The following is a 13,660-nucleotide window of genomic DNA, read 5'->3' on the forward strand; positions in this document are numbered from 1 at the left end:
ATCTCTTCTGCTGTTCTCAGCAGGGGACCCCTTCAAGTGTCCTCAGCTCCAGAGCTGAAGGAGTCCACCTCGGGTTTCGGGCCTCCCTCAGTATCACCCCAGGCCAGACGTTGCAAAATCTGTCCCCGGGGAACAGGGAACCTTTGTGCAGAAACAGACCCCTGCGAGTATCTAAGTTGGGACCGGTTATTTTTCTTCAAATATGAATATCAGATTTAGTATTTTTAAAGGTACTGACACCATTGGCTCTCTCTGTTCTCACTTGGAGGCAATTTAGCACCATTAGTATTGGTGATTATTAGGAAAGGAAAACCAACAGGATTCACATGTACTTCCAAAGGTAATCAAGTGGTCTCTTCTTAGACATGTTCAAACGAAAGATAAAAATACCGATATGCTTCAGACATTGAAAGGGAAGATAAAGATATTAATTATATCAATTACTGCTTCAGGTACATTTTTGAACATCTAAGTAAACCCTCGGGTGACCCATAATTTGGAAATTCTGTTCTCTTATTTAGAGACACATTTTTAATTCGGTATCTTGAAAATCTTTTGAAATTTAATAGACAAAATAGAGGATCTATAGATGTGTGATAAAGGCATGGGCCAAACTTGGTTCAAATCCTAGCTCTGACATAAACTAGCTGTGTGATCTTGGTCAAGTTTCTTAACCTCTCTGTGTATATATTTCTTATATGCAGATGAGGATAACTACTCCAGAGAGCTATGAGAATATGAGTTAAGTGCTCAGAACAGTGTACAGAACACAGTAAATGCCCAGCAAAATTTGGGAGTGAGAGTCATATGATGTAGCCCAAACAATCAAAAAGGAAAATAAAATGCACATCAGAAAAGGTCTCAATTTTTACAACTGGCCCATGGGAGAAAAGACTTTATCTTGTGGTCAAATGGATGATATATTTTAAAAATTTACATATTTACTCATTTCCAAAAAATCCTCTCTTTGATTTTTAGAGTATACAACTTCTGGAGTTATGTGCAATTAGCATCATATTATTCTAAGAAGTGAAACTCTATGGCTAATAACTCCATCTAACTGGTGGTTATTTTTCATGTCTCACTCTGCTTATTCGCGCATTGAAGCTTCAAATACAATGAATAATACTTTTTCTTTCTCCTACCCTTTAATCTAACTCAAACTTGAAACTCTAATGTTAAAATTTCAAATGAAATAGTCCCACATTTCAGGATTTCCTGATGTTTTAGTCCATTTTCTGTTACTATGATGAAATACATGAGGACGGGTAACTTTATATAGAAAAGAAGTTTATTTGTCTCAAAGTCCTGGAGGTTCAAGGGCATGGTGCCAGCATCAGCTCAGCTCTGGTAAGGAGCTCATAGCACAATGGCAGGAGTGTGTGGCAGTGGGAGATCATATCACAAGCTGAACACTACACAGTCAGTGCATGGTCAGCTTCAGCCTTTTACAGGGATCTGATCTCTGGAGAACTAACTCTAGGGGAACAGCACTTCCTTCCAAGGACCTAAGGACCTCCCATTAGGCTCCACCTCTTAAAGATTCCATCAGCTCCCATATCACCACACTGGGGACCAAGCTCTCAACACACGAACCTTGGGGGACAAACCACATGTGACCCAAAGCCCCGGGTCATTTCCCCACTTCAAACTTCTCTTGCTTCTTAATTTGTCTGTTTAGAAAGCATTTAGTCCACAACACGACATCCGGATAGTGTTTAGTATTTTCTTTCCTGTTTTTCATGATATACTGACTCCTGCACTATGCTAAGGGTCTGAAATTCCACGGAATTCTCATTTTAAAAACAGGAATGGCCCCTTTGACATAAAGAGGGGAGTGTGTGTGTGGGAAGGTGGGCCGCCTGCCCTCATCCCTGTTTTTCTGCCCTTGTGGATGTCGGTGTTTACGAAGCTGAAGGCGTGGTGGTGGGATTCTGCTGCAGAACCCCGGGCTGGGCTTGCACGCCTCACCAGCTCTGGTGGATGGCGGGCAGGCAGCTAGTTACTGAAGTGCCCTCTGCCACAGCAGAAGGTCTGGCAGGTGAGCAGGTGGGCAGAGGTGGGAAAGCTGTCAGGTCACTTCTGCAGCTATTTGCCTTGTCGGGGGAATCGCAGACTCCGGCCTGGGCAATTTCCAAGACCCCGTCACTGTGCAGAAGTAGCCTGAACCACGGTGTCTAGAATCCATCTCTTCCTGCCTCCCCACGGGCTCTCTGGATGCAGCGCTCTTGTTAATCGGGAGGGAGGGCAGATACGGAGGGCTTTTAGGAAAATATTAGCCCTTAGTTCAAAAATGGGACTTCAGTTCTCAACCCCTCTTCCACTTCAGGTGTCCTCTGGGGCCAGGCCACAGACCTCAGGCAGTGCCTCCAGGCAGCTCTGGAGCTGGGCAACCAGCCAGATTCTTGGCTCTGCCAAGTTTGAACCCTTCGTGAGCCAATTTCCTTCTCTGAGATCCCATTTTTCTCTTCTGTAATACAATATGTAATAACGAAATAATACACCTCATGAGATTGGTGTTAGGATTCAATCAAATGATGAGTCCCACCAAGTGCCTCGTACGACACAGGTGCTGTGTGCACGGGTGGTATCCTCTGGTACCAGGCTGCCTGAGAAGGGACCCGCACTGGAGGTGCGGGGTGCAGAGAATCCCGGGAACTGGGGCTCAGGGGAAATTGAGTTTGCAAATTCAGAAGCTCCACATTGTGGAGGTTTATATATTAATTAGCATCTGTAGGAGAGAAAGAATAGGTCTGGCTAACGATGTTTTTGCAACACACAGCAAATGTGTTCTAACATTCTGGATTCTTCTGCATTCACTCATTTCTTTTTTTTTTTTTTGCATTCACTCATTTCTTCACGCCAATACTTTCACATTGTTAGTGCTATATTCTAAATGCTGGACAAGGCTTCAATGAAGGAGCAGGAAGAAGCTTTAGAAAAGATAATACTATATTGCAAGGAAGCAGAACCCATCCATAAATGTCAGGCAACACTTACTGATTACCCTGTAAATACACTAAGATGAACCACACTCTCTTCCTCAGCCTGAGCAGCACCTCAGAAGAATGTTGTCATCTGCCCGAGCCACCACGAATACAGAGGAGCTAAGGTTTGCTTATTAGTTAATGTCTTCGAGGACCGAGAGAGTTCACTGCAAAGGTGACAGATTCCCTTCTGCAGATGGTGTCCTCCTTAATCACAGGTGAGATCTGCAGCTGCCTATGTGGGGAGCTGTGTAATGGGGTCAGGTCCTGGCGGTGTGGGCCAGAGGGAGATCTGAGTGGGAACACCCAAGAGGCTGCGAATCTTGGGAGGAGCTTTCAGTCTCATCTGTGCAGTTTCCTCATCTGTACACGAGGTAAGACGAACTCAGCTTTTGCAGTGCTGGGAGGACTCAGGGGTCACTGACCAGTAGGTCTGGAAACGGCGTGGCCCAACACGTGGCTTCCGTCCCCTTCCTCACCCCTTCTGCACAGAGCCTCTCAGTCGTATCAGTGAAATGTTGATCAGTGAAATCGGTGGTGCGCTGAGCACGGTGGCTGACCAAGGTGCCTCTGCCTGGCTGTGAGCTGCATTTGCACATGTGACCAAGAAGAGGGAGCTCTGGAGTAATGGCGGGCGACCTTTGCAGCGCTAGTTTCAGCACACGCTCTCACAGGGTGTGATCCAAAAGGTACCTGTGACTGTGGTCGTATTAGACAAGCTCCAGATGGGCCCACGCCCAGGAGAATCAAAAGCAGGGAGGGGGAGATAGTTGCACACCCCCGTTCACAGCCGCATCGTTCCCAGCAGCCACGAGGCGGGAATGGAGGAACCCAACGCGGTGTGAGCAAAGGCACCCCAACTTACAAGGAGCTTAGAGCCCGACCAACTCGTCCGAGGTGGGAAAAGTCAAACCCCTAACCGTCTCTCACCGACCCTAAGTGCACAGTGTAGCGCACTGCCTGTCCCTCCTGGGGCTCCCTGAGGTTCCCAGCATCAGGAGAGGGACAGACTACACACTGCCAGCCCAAGAAGAGATCCAGATTCAAAATTCCAAGCATGGTTTCTACTGAATGCCTATCACTTTTGGACCTTCAGAAAGTCTTCAAGAATCACAAGCTGAGCCAGAGTAAGTCAGAGACTGTCTTATATCCATACAAAGGAATATTATTCACCCTTAAAAAGGGAGGGGATTCCTTCCTCGGATGCAATATGAATAACGGTGATACTGTGCTAAGTGAAAGAAGCCGGAGTCCACTGGCATGTGGTGCCTATTGTAGTCAAACGTAGACCAGTTAGGAAAGACAGGACTACACTGCAAGAAAGCAGACCCCGGCATCTGTAGATGCCAGGCGACGTCCAGGCGACATTCACTGCAGCCAGTAAATACGGTAACACCAACCCCGCTCCTGTGTGTGGTAAGTGTGGGGCTGAGCGGAGGGACTTAGAGCCCTTTAATGGGTGCAGAGCTTTAGTTTGGGAAGATGAAAAGGAGTCCCGAGGAAAGATCGTGTTGATGGTAGCCTGAAGGCGAGGATGTGCTTAATGCCACTGAACAGTGTACCCCAAAAGGTTAGAATGGTGTCTCTTGCATGTATTTTCACACAATTAAAATTAGACTTTAAATTTAAATCACCAAAAACCCCTGACCTAGATGACATCCTGAAGAGAGGCATGTTTGATGGGGTCCCGGGAGAAGAAGAAAGAGTGAGTCTCTGGGGACCCGACAAGGGACAGGGGAACAGACTCCCTAATTTTGCTAGCCATTCTTTTACGACCCTGGACACAGGCGTCCAGCCTAGTGGACCGTCACAGAAGACCAGGCTGACAGGCTTGTTGTGGGATGGCAGGATTTCCAGCCAGCAGTCTTGTGTTTTAACCTTAGGGTTCTCCAAAAACATGAGGAGACGCTGAATCCCCTCTTCACGACCCCTTCTCCCGCAGCTGCCGCGGGGTCAAGCCAACCCCTGCTGCATGCACGGTGGCCCCGGGGTGGGCCGTCCCCTGAGCAGGCTCGTCCAGTCTGTGCATCTGCCTGACCAGTGGCCTCAGCAGCCTTGAGGGACCCTTCCTATTTCATTTTTCATTCTTGGGGTCTCAGAGCAGGGCAACAGGATCTGGCTGAGTTTCTGCAGGAAGGGGCTCTACGCTGGGTTTCTCATTTTCTTAGCCAACAGGATCCTGGCGAATCACTTAAGCAGATAGAGAAAGGAGGCCTCTGTGGACGGACCCCTCACAGACGGAAAGAGCAGCCACAAGTCATCCTGTTAGACGCGGATCTTTATCCGCCAAAATGAATATCAAGAAGGTTTCATGTTTCTCAGGGGAAAAAAAAATCTTTTGGTAACAATTTCCCAATAGACTTTGATCTCTCAACTTCTAGGCCCTATTACAGGATGAGTTTGTGTAACCTTATTATGAAATGCACATGCATAAATGATAGATTTCTTTACATGTGGAGCACACAATGATTTCTCTGGAATTTTTTTTTCCTTCCATATTTAACATTTTCTAAGGTAGCATTACAGTGAGCATGGAAATTTTACATGGACATTTTTCATTAGTATGAACGTGTTGACCACGTCCTATTTACACTGGACTCAGAGAGGCACAGGCTACGTACAAGGACTGGATCCCTGGGCATTGTCTAGATCCACTGTGCTCCTCCCATGGGCGACTCCAGGTCTTCCAAGACACGTCCTCATGGTGGAGGAGAAGCTTTAAGCCTCCCCTGGGCCAGGCGTTCTCTCTGGGGAGAGGTAGGGCATGCCCTGCTTGTGGTGGCCGATCCTCTGACGTCCGGGAGAACAGCTGGTTCTGCCTGACATCTCCGAGTAGACTAAACTTCTTCTCCACAGCCCCAGCCTCACTGAAGACCTTTGAAAGTGTTCTCATCATTTCTGTTTTTACCACCCTGAACTCATTCTATGCCTTTCACCTTTTTTTTTAAGAACAGATTAAAATTCTAATAAAGCTCTGATCAGCTGCAGAGACAGGGCTGTTTTCCAGCTTTCGTAAGTCATAAATACTGTTATAATAGCAGTAACAATGATTTATTGAGTGCCTACTCAGTAATGGGTACTTTCCATATATTAACTGGTGAAGAAGGACCGTTTCATGGGTCACTGTAATTCAGTCTGAGTTTATAATAATTCCCGATTCCTTTACTCTGCAAGGTCTACACCTGGGTAGGTCATTTTCCTTCTGCCTCATCTGGTGTATTTTTTTCCCCCCGAGTGGTTTAATGCTTTGTGTTTAATCCAATTTCTCTAATTTATGAAGGTCATTTTAAATCTTCATGTATTCTTTCAGGATACAGTTCACTTTATTCGGTTGAGGGCTGTCTACGGAATAAAAAAGGGCTCTTACTCTGTTGGGATTTGTCTATAAGCCTGTACTTTCAGCTTTTGACTTGACGGATCTTTCCGTGGAGGGCAAGTCAGGATGCAGCAGACATGGTGGTCCTGCAAACTGTGGTCTTCACAGAGTCTTGGAAATCTCCATTTGGTCATTACTCCTAGACTTTTTCTATACTGGTGACAATTAGTAGGATGTTGGCCTATTCCTCCTGTTCAGGCATTCTGTCAATTACTGCTCTTCCTGGAATGGTTATTGTCTCTGGAGACAATAAGGTCTGAGAACTCAGTGATATGGGACAGTGGTGAAGAGCTCAGTTTCCAGGGTCTGGCTCTTGGGTTCAAATCCTGCTTTGCCACTTGAGTCAAATAAATATAGAGATATGAATAATCCCCTTTTGCCTGTAAAACGGGGAGTATTACTGAACTGTTGTCAGAGTTAAGAGGGATGAGACGTGTCAAGTGCTAAGATTTGCACCTTGTCAAGGGAAGTGTTCAACATAGATTAATTATGATTATTTTATCAGGTAGAAAAGCTGTTGCATAAACATTTCTATCCTTTCTATATACTTCAACGCCTTTGTCCATTTAAAATACTGATTTCCTTAAAAAAATACTTGTTTCTTTATCATTTTGTTATTGTTAGAGTTCTTATATATACACAGACTACTTGTCAGACATGAGCATGGCAAATAACTTCTCCCAGCTTGTGGCTGGCCTTTCATTTCCATGACCGGATGCTTTTTGTTTTGATGAAGTCCAATCGATTGAGATTTTCTCGTATATGCTTTTGTGACCCCTGTAAGCGATTTTTGTCCCGTCTAGGCTGTCAAGATACTGTCCTGGGTTTTCCGAAGGTGCTTTATTGCTGCAGCTTTACCCCGAGACCTCTGATCCTTCTCAGCTGTGTGCAACCTGAGATTCCCTTTCCCCTCAGTGGCTGCTCCTGCGACATCGGTTGAAAGGTTTGGCTCTCCCCATTCAACTGTTTCTGTGTCTTTGTGGAAAATCAATTGACCACACATGTGTAGTCTGTTCCTAGAATGTTTTGTTCCATTGATTTGTCTGTCCTTCTATCTTTATTTACTTCAGTTTTACAACAAGTCTTAAAATCAGGTCCTGGAAGGCTGCCATCTTGCTCTTCTTCCAGATCGTGTGGCTGCCTAGGTCCTGGGCTTTTCTATAAACATTTTAGAATCAACCTGTAAAACTATTTGCTACGAAAATGTCCATTGGCCTTTTGATGGAGATTGTGCTGAATCCACAGATCAGTACAAGAGAAACTGAGATCCCAACATTGTCAAGTTTTCCAGTTCCTGAACATCTCTCCATCTGGTTGGGTCTTAAATTGCTCTCATTAATGTGTTGCAGTTTCCATTATTTTTAAGACTCATAAGTCTTTTGCTAAATTTATTTAAGATTTTATATTTTTATGTCATTGTAAATGGAATTATTTTTAAATTTCATTTTCCAATTGCTTATTCCTAATACATTGGAACGCAAGAGGTTTCTGGATACTCACCTTGATATACTATTGATTCCAGCAGTTCTTTATTAGATCCTTAGGACTTTCTGTATTAGAAATCATTTTTCTCAGTCTTTATGTCCATTATTTCCTTTTCTTGCCTTATGGGACTGTCTAGAATCTCAAATAAAACATTGAATAGAGATAACAACAGGAGTCCACACTGCTAAATTCCTGATCTTAGAAGGAAAACACTTGAAGTTTTACCACCGACTATGATAAAGCAGTAGGTTTTTCTTTTCTTCTTCTTCTTTTTTTTTAAAAATATCTATCCATCATCAGATTTTAAAAGTTTCCATCTAGTCCTCATTTGCTGAAAGTTTTAAAATTCTTCTTTTAAATTCATTTATGGGTGTTACATTTTGTCAAATGCTTTTTTCTGCATCTGTTTAGATTTCTTCTCCTTCATTCTCTTAGTAGGGTGGATTACAGTGATGGATTTTCTAATGATTAAACCAACTCTGTACTCTTGCAATAAATCCTACTTAGTTATTATGAATTATATCCTTTTTGTAAGACATTGGATTAGATGTGCTCAGAATTTCTGCAACAATGTCTAGGAGGGTATTTGACTGTAATTTCCCTACACAGTTCAAGTCAGGTTCCCATCCTGGTGCCTATGTTTTTGATCTACAGCTTCCTTTGCTGTTTCACCCTTTCTGCTCCATAATCGTTAATCTGTTGTTCAGGCTCTCTCCCCTTGTTCCCTCTTCTGAAATCTACATATTTCTTGTTCTGTTTACCTGGCTGCAGGATCTAATTGCTCTGGCCTTTAATGATGTAGGATAAATTGTTCCCCCATTCCTCCCTGAATTCATATATCTGAAGTCCTAACCTCTAGGACCTTAAAATGTGATTTTCTTTGGGAATAGGGCCTTATAAAGGTGATCAGGTTAAAATGAGATCATTAGGGTGGGTCCTAATCCCATATGGCTGGTATTCTCATAAGAAGGGACACAGAGACAGACATGCGTGGAGAGAAGATGATGTGTGTAAGCCAAGGAGTGAGGCCTGGCACATATTCTTCCTTGACAGCTCTCAGAAGGAACCAACGCCAGATCTATGAGAAAATAAACTGTCGTACAAGCCACCTAGTTTTGGGTATTTTGTTATGGTGGCCCTAGCAAAGGAGTTCACTTACTCTTACTACCTAATACACAATCTGATCTCAGTAACTGCTCTTTTTTTGTTGGGGGGAGGAACCAGGGACTGAACTCAGGGGTACTCAATCACTGAGCCACATCCCTAGCCCTATTTTGTATTTTATTTAGAGACAGATCTCACTGAGTTGCTTAGTGCCTCACTTTTGCTGAGGCTGGCTTTGAACTTGAGATCCTCCTGCCTCAGCCTCCTGAGCCACTAGGATAACAGGTATGTGCCACAGTGCCCGGCTCAGTATTTGTTCTTTTAAGAAAAAAAACCAAAATCTATTTTTTTTAATAATATATCAACAGAGTTTCTGTTTTCTTTCTTTCTTTTGTTTTAGTTGTTGATGGACCTTTATTAATTTTTATTTACTTGTGTGTGGTGCTGAGAATGGACCCAGAGTCTGACGCATGCTAGGCAAGTGCTCTCCCACTGAGCTACAACCCCAGGCCTCAGTATTTGTTCTTGATTCCGATTCTTGGCTTAGTTTGGTCTCAGACCCTCAGGTATGGTAAATGGGTAAAAATCAGAAGCAGTATGTCCTAATTTATCCCTGAAGTTGAATGGCCCCTCTGATCCTCAGATTCTGGGGTACCGTGCCTGCCCATAAAGCTCAGGTGGGGTGCAGTGCATAAGAACGTCCCTGTCACGTACATGTCAGGCACCTGAGTCCTCCTCATTCAGAACAGCTGCTCTTCCTGCCTAGCACAGAGCCCAAGTTCGGAACTCCCCACTCCTAAGAGAAATCCTTGCCACCTCAGACTTCGTTCTGTCATTTCTGATTCAAGAGGCGGGATTGTGAGGCAGGTGACCCGGAAGCCACCTTGCTCAGAGAGGTGGGCACATGAGGTGCTGTTCAGGTTTCCACTGTTTTTACATCTTCAAAGGGTTTAAAAGCAATTCCTTTGGCAACTTACTTTTATACATGTTAGAGGAAATAAGGGATGGAGTAACAGAAACCAATTCTCTCAGGGAACCGACCCTTCAGAAACACACAAGGGAAGGAGAACTTTAACAACACACCAAATTGCATTAACAAAATTGGTGTCTACTACAGGTGATTTTAAAATACATAAAATTAAAGGTAGTATGCTAGCAGCTTTCCAACATATTTTGTCTCTTAGTTTGTAAGATAATTTTATTGCCAACAATTAGAAAAATTATAACCAATGCTCTTGTTAAACAATTTATAAAAATATATCTCACTCCCTAATAGCTTCCATTCTAATTGTACGAATTCTTACCCTGTCTAAATATTAGTCAGAAGAACTAAATTTTCCAGGCAGTCCACTCTTTTCAGTTCTCTCGAATGCCTCCAGGTGGCATTAAAACCCTTTCCCCCATATTTTTTTGGCGGCAGCACAAAAAATTTAAAAATTAGCAATATTTGAACCATTTAAGACCAGTTACATGCATTATGTCATCAGAAACCGCAACGATGGAATGATTTGTAAATGTTAGGGAAATAACAAACATATAATCATATCCATTATGAACTACATAGCCACCCTGGGCAAGGCAAAGAAACAGGTATTGGTCAAGACAAGACACTCCATGATACCACCAACCGGGACTGCTAGGGAATAACACTTTAAATGCTTAGTAATAAGAGCACCGATCCACAAACAGATTCATGCACAAAGCCTGTCTTATGATAAGGAGATACACTTTATTCCTCAAAAGTGCTAAGAATAAAGATTCTTCAGAAGCAAACCTGTTACCGATCCCTGGGGAGCTAAAACAAAGTCATTTGATAGCTTGCGGGTTATTTTATTTAAATGTTGGTATACCAACTTGGCATCCAATGAATCGTTAAAAACACACTTGTGAGGAAAAAATAAAATCGAGGAACATGTCTTATTAGTGCCTTTTCTTGTATTTTAAAAACTGCTTTGTTAACTTAAAAGCAGAACAAACTTTTAGGATTTGAGATACCTATAATTGCAATTCCCTGCTCCCCATGATCCAAAGGTGAGATTGAGGGTGGCAGGCTTTTAAAATGACATGAGTACTTCACAGGTGTAACAGAAAGTCCCCCAGTATGTGTGAAAAGTTCTTCAAGCCTTCTGACCAAATTCTAAAGGACTCCCCTTCCTTCTCCCCAGTATACATCCTCAGAGCTCATTAGATTTCTACTTCATAAAGAGGAATATTTGAATTTTCAAGTTTCCTCTTAGGAGGTTATTAAAGTATGAAGACCTCAAAATGCATCTGTGCTCACAAGCATTTAAAAAGACATTATCATGAGAAAAGAGAACCAGGGCTTCCTTGTATCATGGTCACTACTATTAGGAGACACTTGCACTGCTTTATTTTATAAGGCAATTCAAAGGACAGTCATCTGCGACAGAATGGGAAAGAGACTTACGATGTATTCGACGTGCCATTGTCTGGACTCTCCGGCTCAGCATCACCTTTCTCTTAAAAAGGAAGTGGAAAAAAAAATAGCAACATGTGAGTCTTGCAGTTTTATGATTTAAGAGAGACTAAATATTTCTAGGGTCCTATTAACAATCTTTCAAAATGTGCAGCAGGAGGCTGTTAAAACCTTTTTTATTGTCTGAGAGCTGGATTTGCAAAATAATTCCGTCTTTGTGATGCCGTTGCTCAGGCGCACACTTGTGGGCATGTACTCAGGAGCTGTTTGTAAACAACAGGGACTCGGAGTGGAGGCTTTGACAAAGATGAATATCCTACCGATGGATTTGGTCCCTTACCCTTCATTTTACAGGAAATTTAAAGAAATAAACCCATTAGCCTTCTACATCCAAGGCACTTTGAACTTGGATCCCTTCTGCCAACGTAAGCCAAATGGGATGGGGATGAAACAGAACTTGGATGAGAGAATGTCACAGAACACTAAGGTGGCAGTCACGAGACCCCCCAAGAACGATGCGCCCTAGAGAATGACACTCCAGGCAGCAGGTTTTGGGGCTCCCCAGTTAGAGTCAAATAAGACGTGAACCAGAAATCCTTCCTGTCCATGGGAGAGGGGAGAGAAAGAAAGGTTTCTGGGGGACGAGGCCTTCGGGGATTGGCAGGTTGTCAGGGGAGCCTGGACTAGGGGTTAAAAGGCAGGTGCCTTTTGCTACAGGCATGATGTAATTCCTAATCCTGGCCCAACGGTGGTTTGAAATAGGCATCTTCGTAAAGATCGTAAAGAGCTGCTGGGGACGTCCTTGAGGCCGGGTGGAAGAAGAGAGCCCCTCCACCTATGCAGCAGCTGGCTGTGGCTGCTGATGGTTCTGCAGCCCAGCGCTGAACAAACCCAGGCAGGCGAGTTGCAGAACGGGCCTGGGGGTGGCCGCCTGGCTTTGCTGTGCTCCCTCAGGTCAGCCTGGGCACCTCCTGGGCTCCCTCCGCCTTCCGCTCAGGCCCTCAGACCTATGCAGGTACCAGGCCCCATGGGTCATCTGCTGACCTCAGCTGATGGTCACCTCCTCTTAGGAATGACCCCTACATCACATCATGGACACATCCTGAAGATGTTGCCCAAGTGGCTTTAGACCACTCTTCACGTTTTTATACATTTTTTCCTTTAGTTTATGTATTTCTTTCTTTCTCTCTATGTGGTGCTGAGGACAGAACCAGTGCCTCACACCTGCCAGCCAAGTGCTCTGCCGCTGAGCCCCGGCCCCGCCCCACCTCCAGTTTCTTCTTTTTCTTACAGGAGGGTAAGCAGTTGTGAGGAAGGAGACGGTGAATCTAGTTCATCCTTCTGTCCCACTCGTGTCTCTACAGGTGCCAGGACACCCAGGAGGTCAAAGGCCAGCCGTTTAGGGAAAAAACCAAACCAAGCTAACAAATCTATGATGATAATAAACACTGACTAGCCAGGGGCCTGATCCATCTGAAACCCTACTGAAGTGAAACCAAAGGCAACAAATTAACAAACTTACTCTAACAGCCATACATTTATACTGCACTTGGCCTTTCAGGCGGGTCATTTAGGGGACATGTAAGGCTTGGTCCACTGGCTTCTGTGCTGGAAAATAACCTAGTTTGGTACTTTCCAGAATCATTTTTCCACTAAGCAACCATGGTTCCTGCCATAAGCCCAAAATAGAGAGTCATAACACCTACATTAAGTAAGACAAAACTAAACGGAGGTACAATTTTTCTCAAAAACACTGCCCCATCCTTTCTTCCCCTTTATCTGGAGAAACTGGTTTCTTTCCCCAGGGCCTAGCTGCCAGCAGTCACATCATGCACCATTATAATCAAGTTTGTAAAGCAGCAGGCGAGAGTAAACATTCCCAGGCGATTTCTGTCGTTAAACAGGGCAGGAGTAATACCCACGCAGGCCTTGCTTGGGCGTCTGAATCAACGTGTTACCTTGACCAGTAATGCTGCCGCCTAACCCACAGGCTGAGAGGCCACAGGCTGGACTGCACATTGGATCTGGGGGCTGCAGGAGTCACAGGCTGGTTGCAGCACGGGGACAGAGCTGCAGCTGATTATCTCTGCTCTTAGCAGCACTTATGTTGTGGCAACGGGGAAAACAGAATGGGTTTTGGCAAACAGGAAGGATACCACAGGGCCTAACGGGACATTTAGGAAGAGCGGAGAGGGAGTGCTTGGAGCAACTTCAGTGCTGATCGTGAATTAACCTTTCTGGGGGAGAAATAAGCTTGGGACCAAAAGAGGG

The 13,660-nt window shown here is 44.3% G+C and overlaps 1 protein-coding gene across 2 annotated transcripts in view; it reads right to left on the bottom strand.

The window, feature by feature from the left end:
• Nucleotides 1–13,660, bottom strand: part of Aff3 (ALF transcription elongation factor 3) — a 538,593-nt gene that overhangs the window by 144,602 nt on the left and 380,331 nt on the right. For both annotated transcript variants that reach the window (XM_047523038.1, XM_047523040.1), the window contains one exon: nt 11,381–11,432. In XM_047523038.1, the coding sequence (XP_047378994.1) occupies nt 11,381–11,432 (52 nt within the window). The remainder of the gene's footprint in view (nt 1–11,380; nt 11,433–13,660) is intronic.

This window comes from Sciurus carolinensis, chromosome 13 (assembly GCF_902686445.1).
Source record: "Sciurus carolinensis chromosome 13, mSciCar1.2, whole genome shotgun sequence".
Classification (NCBI taxonomy): domain Eukaryota; kingdom Metazoa; phylum Chordata; class Mammalia; order Rodentia; family Sciuridae; genus Sciurus; species Sciurus carolinensis.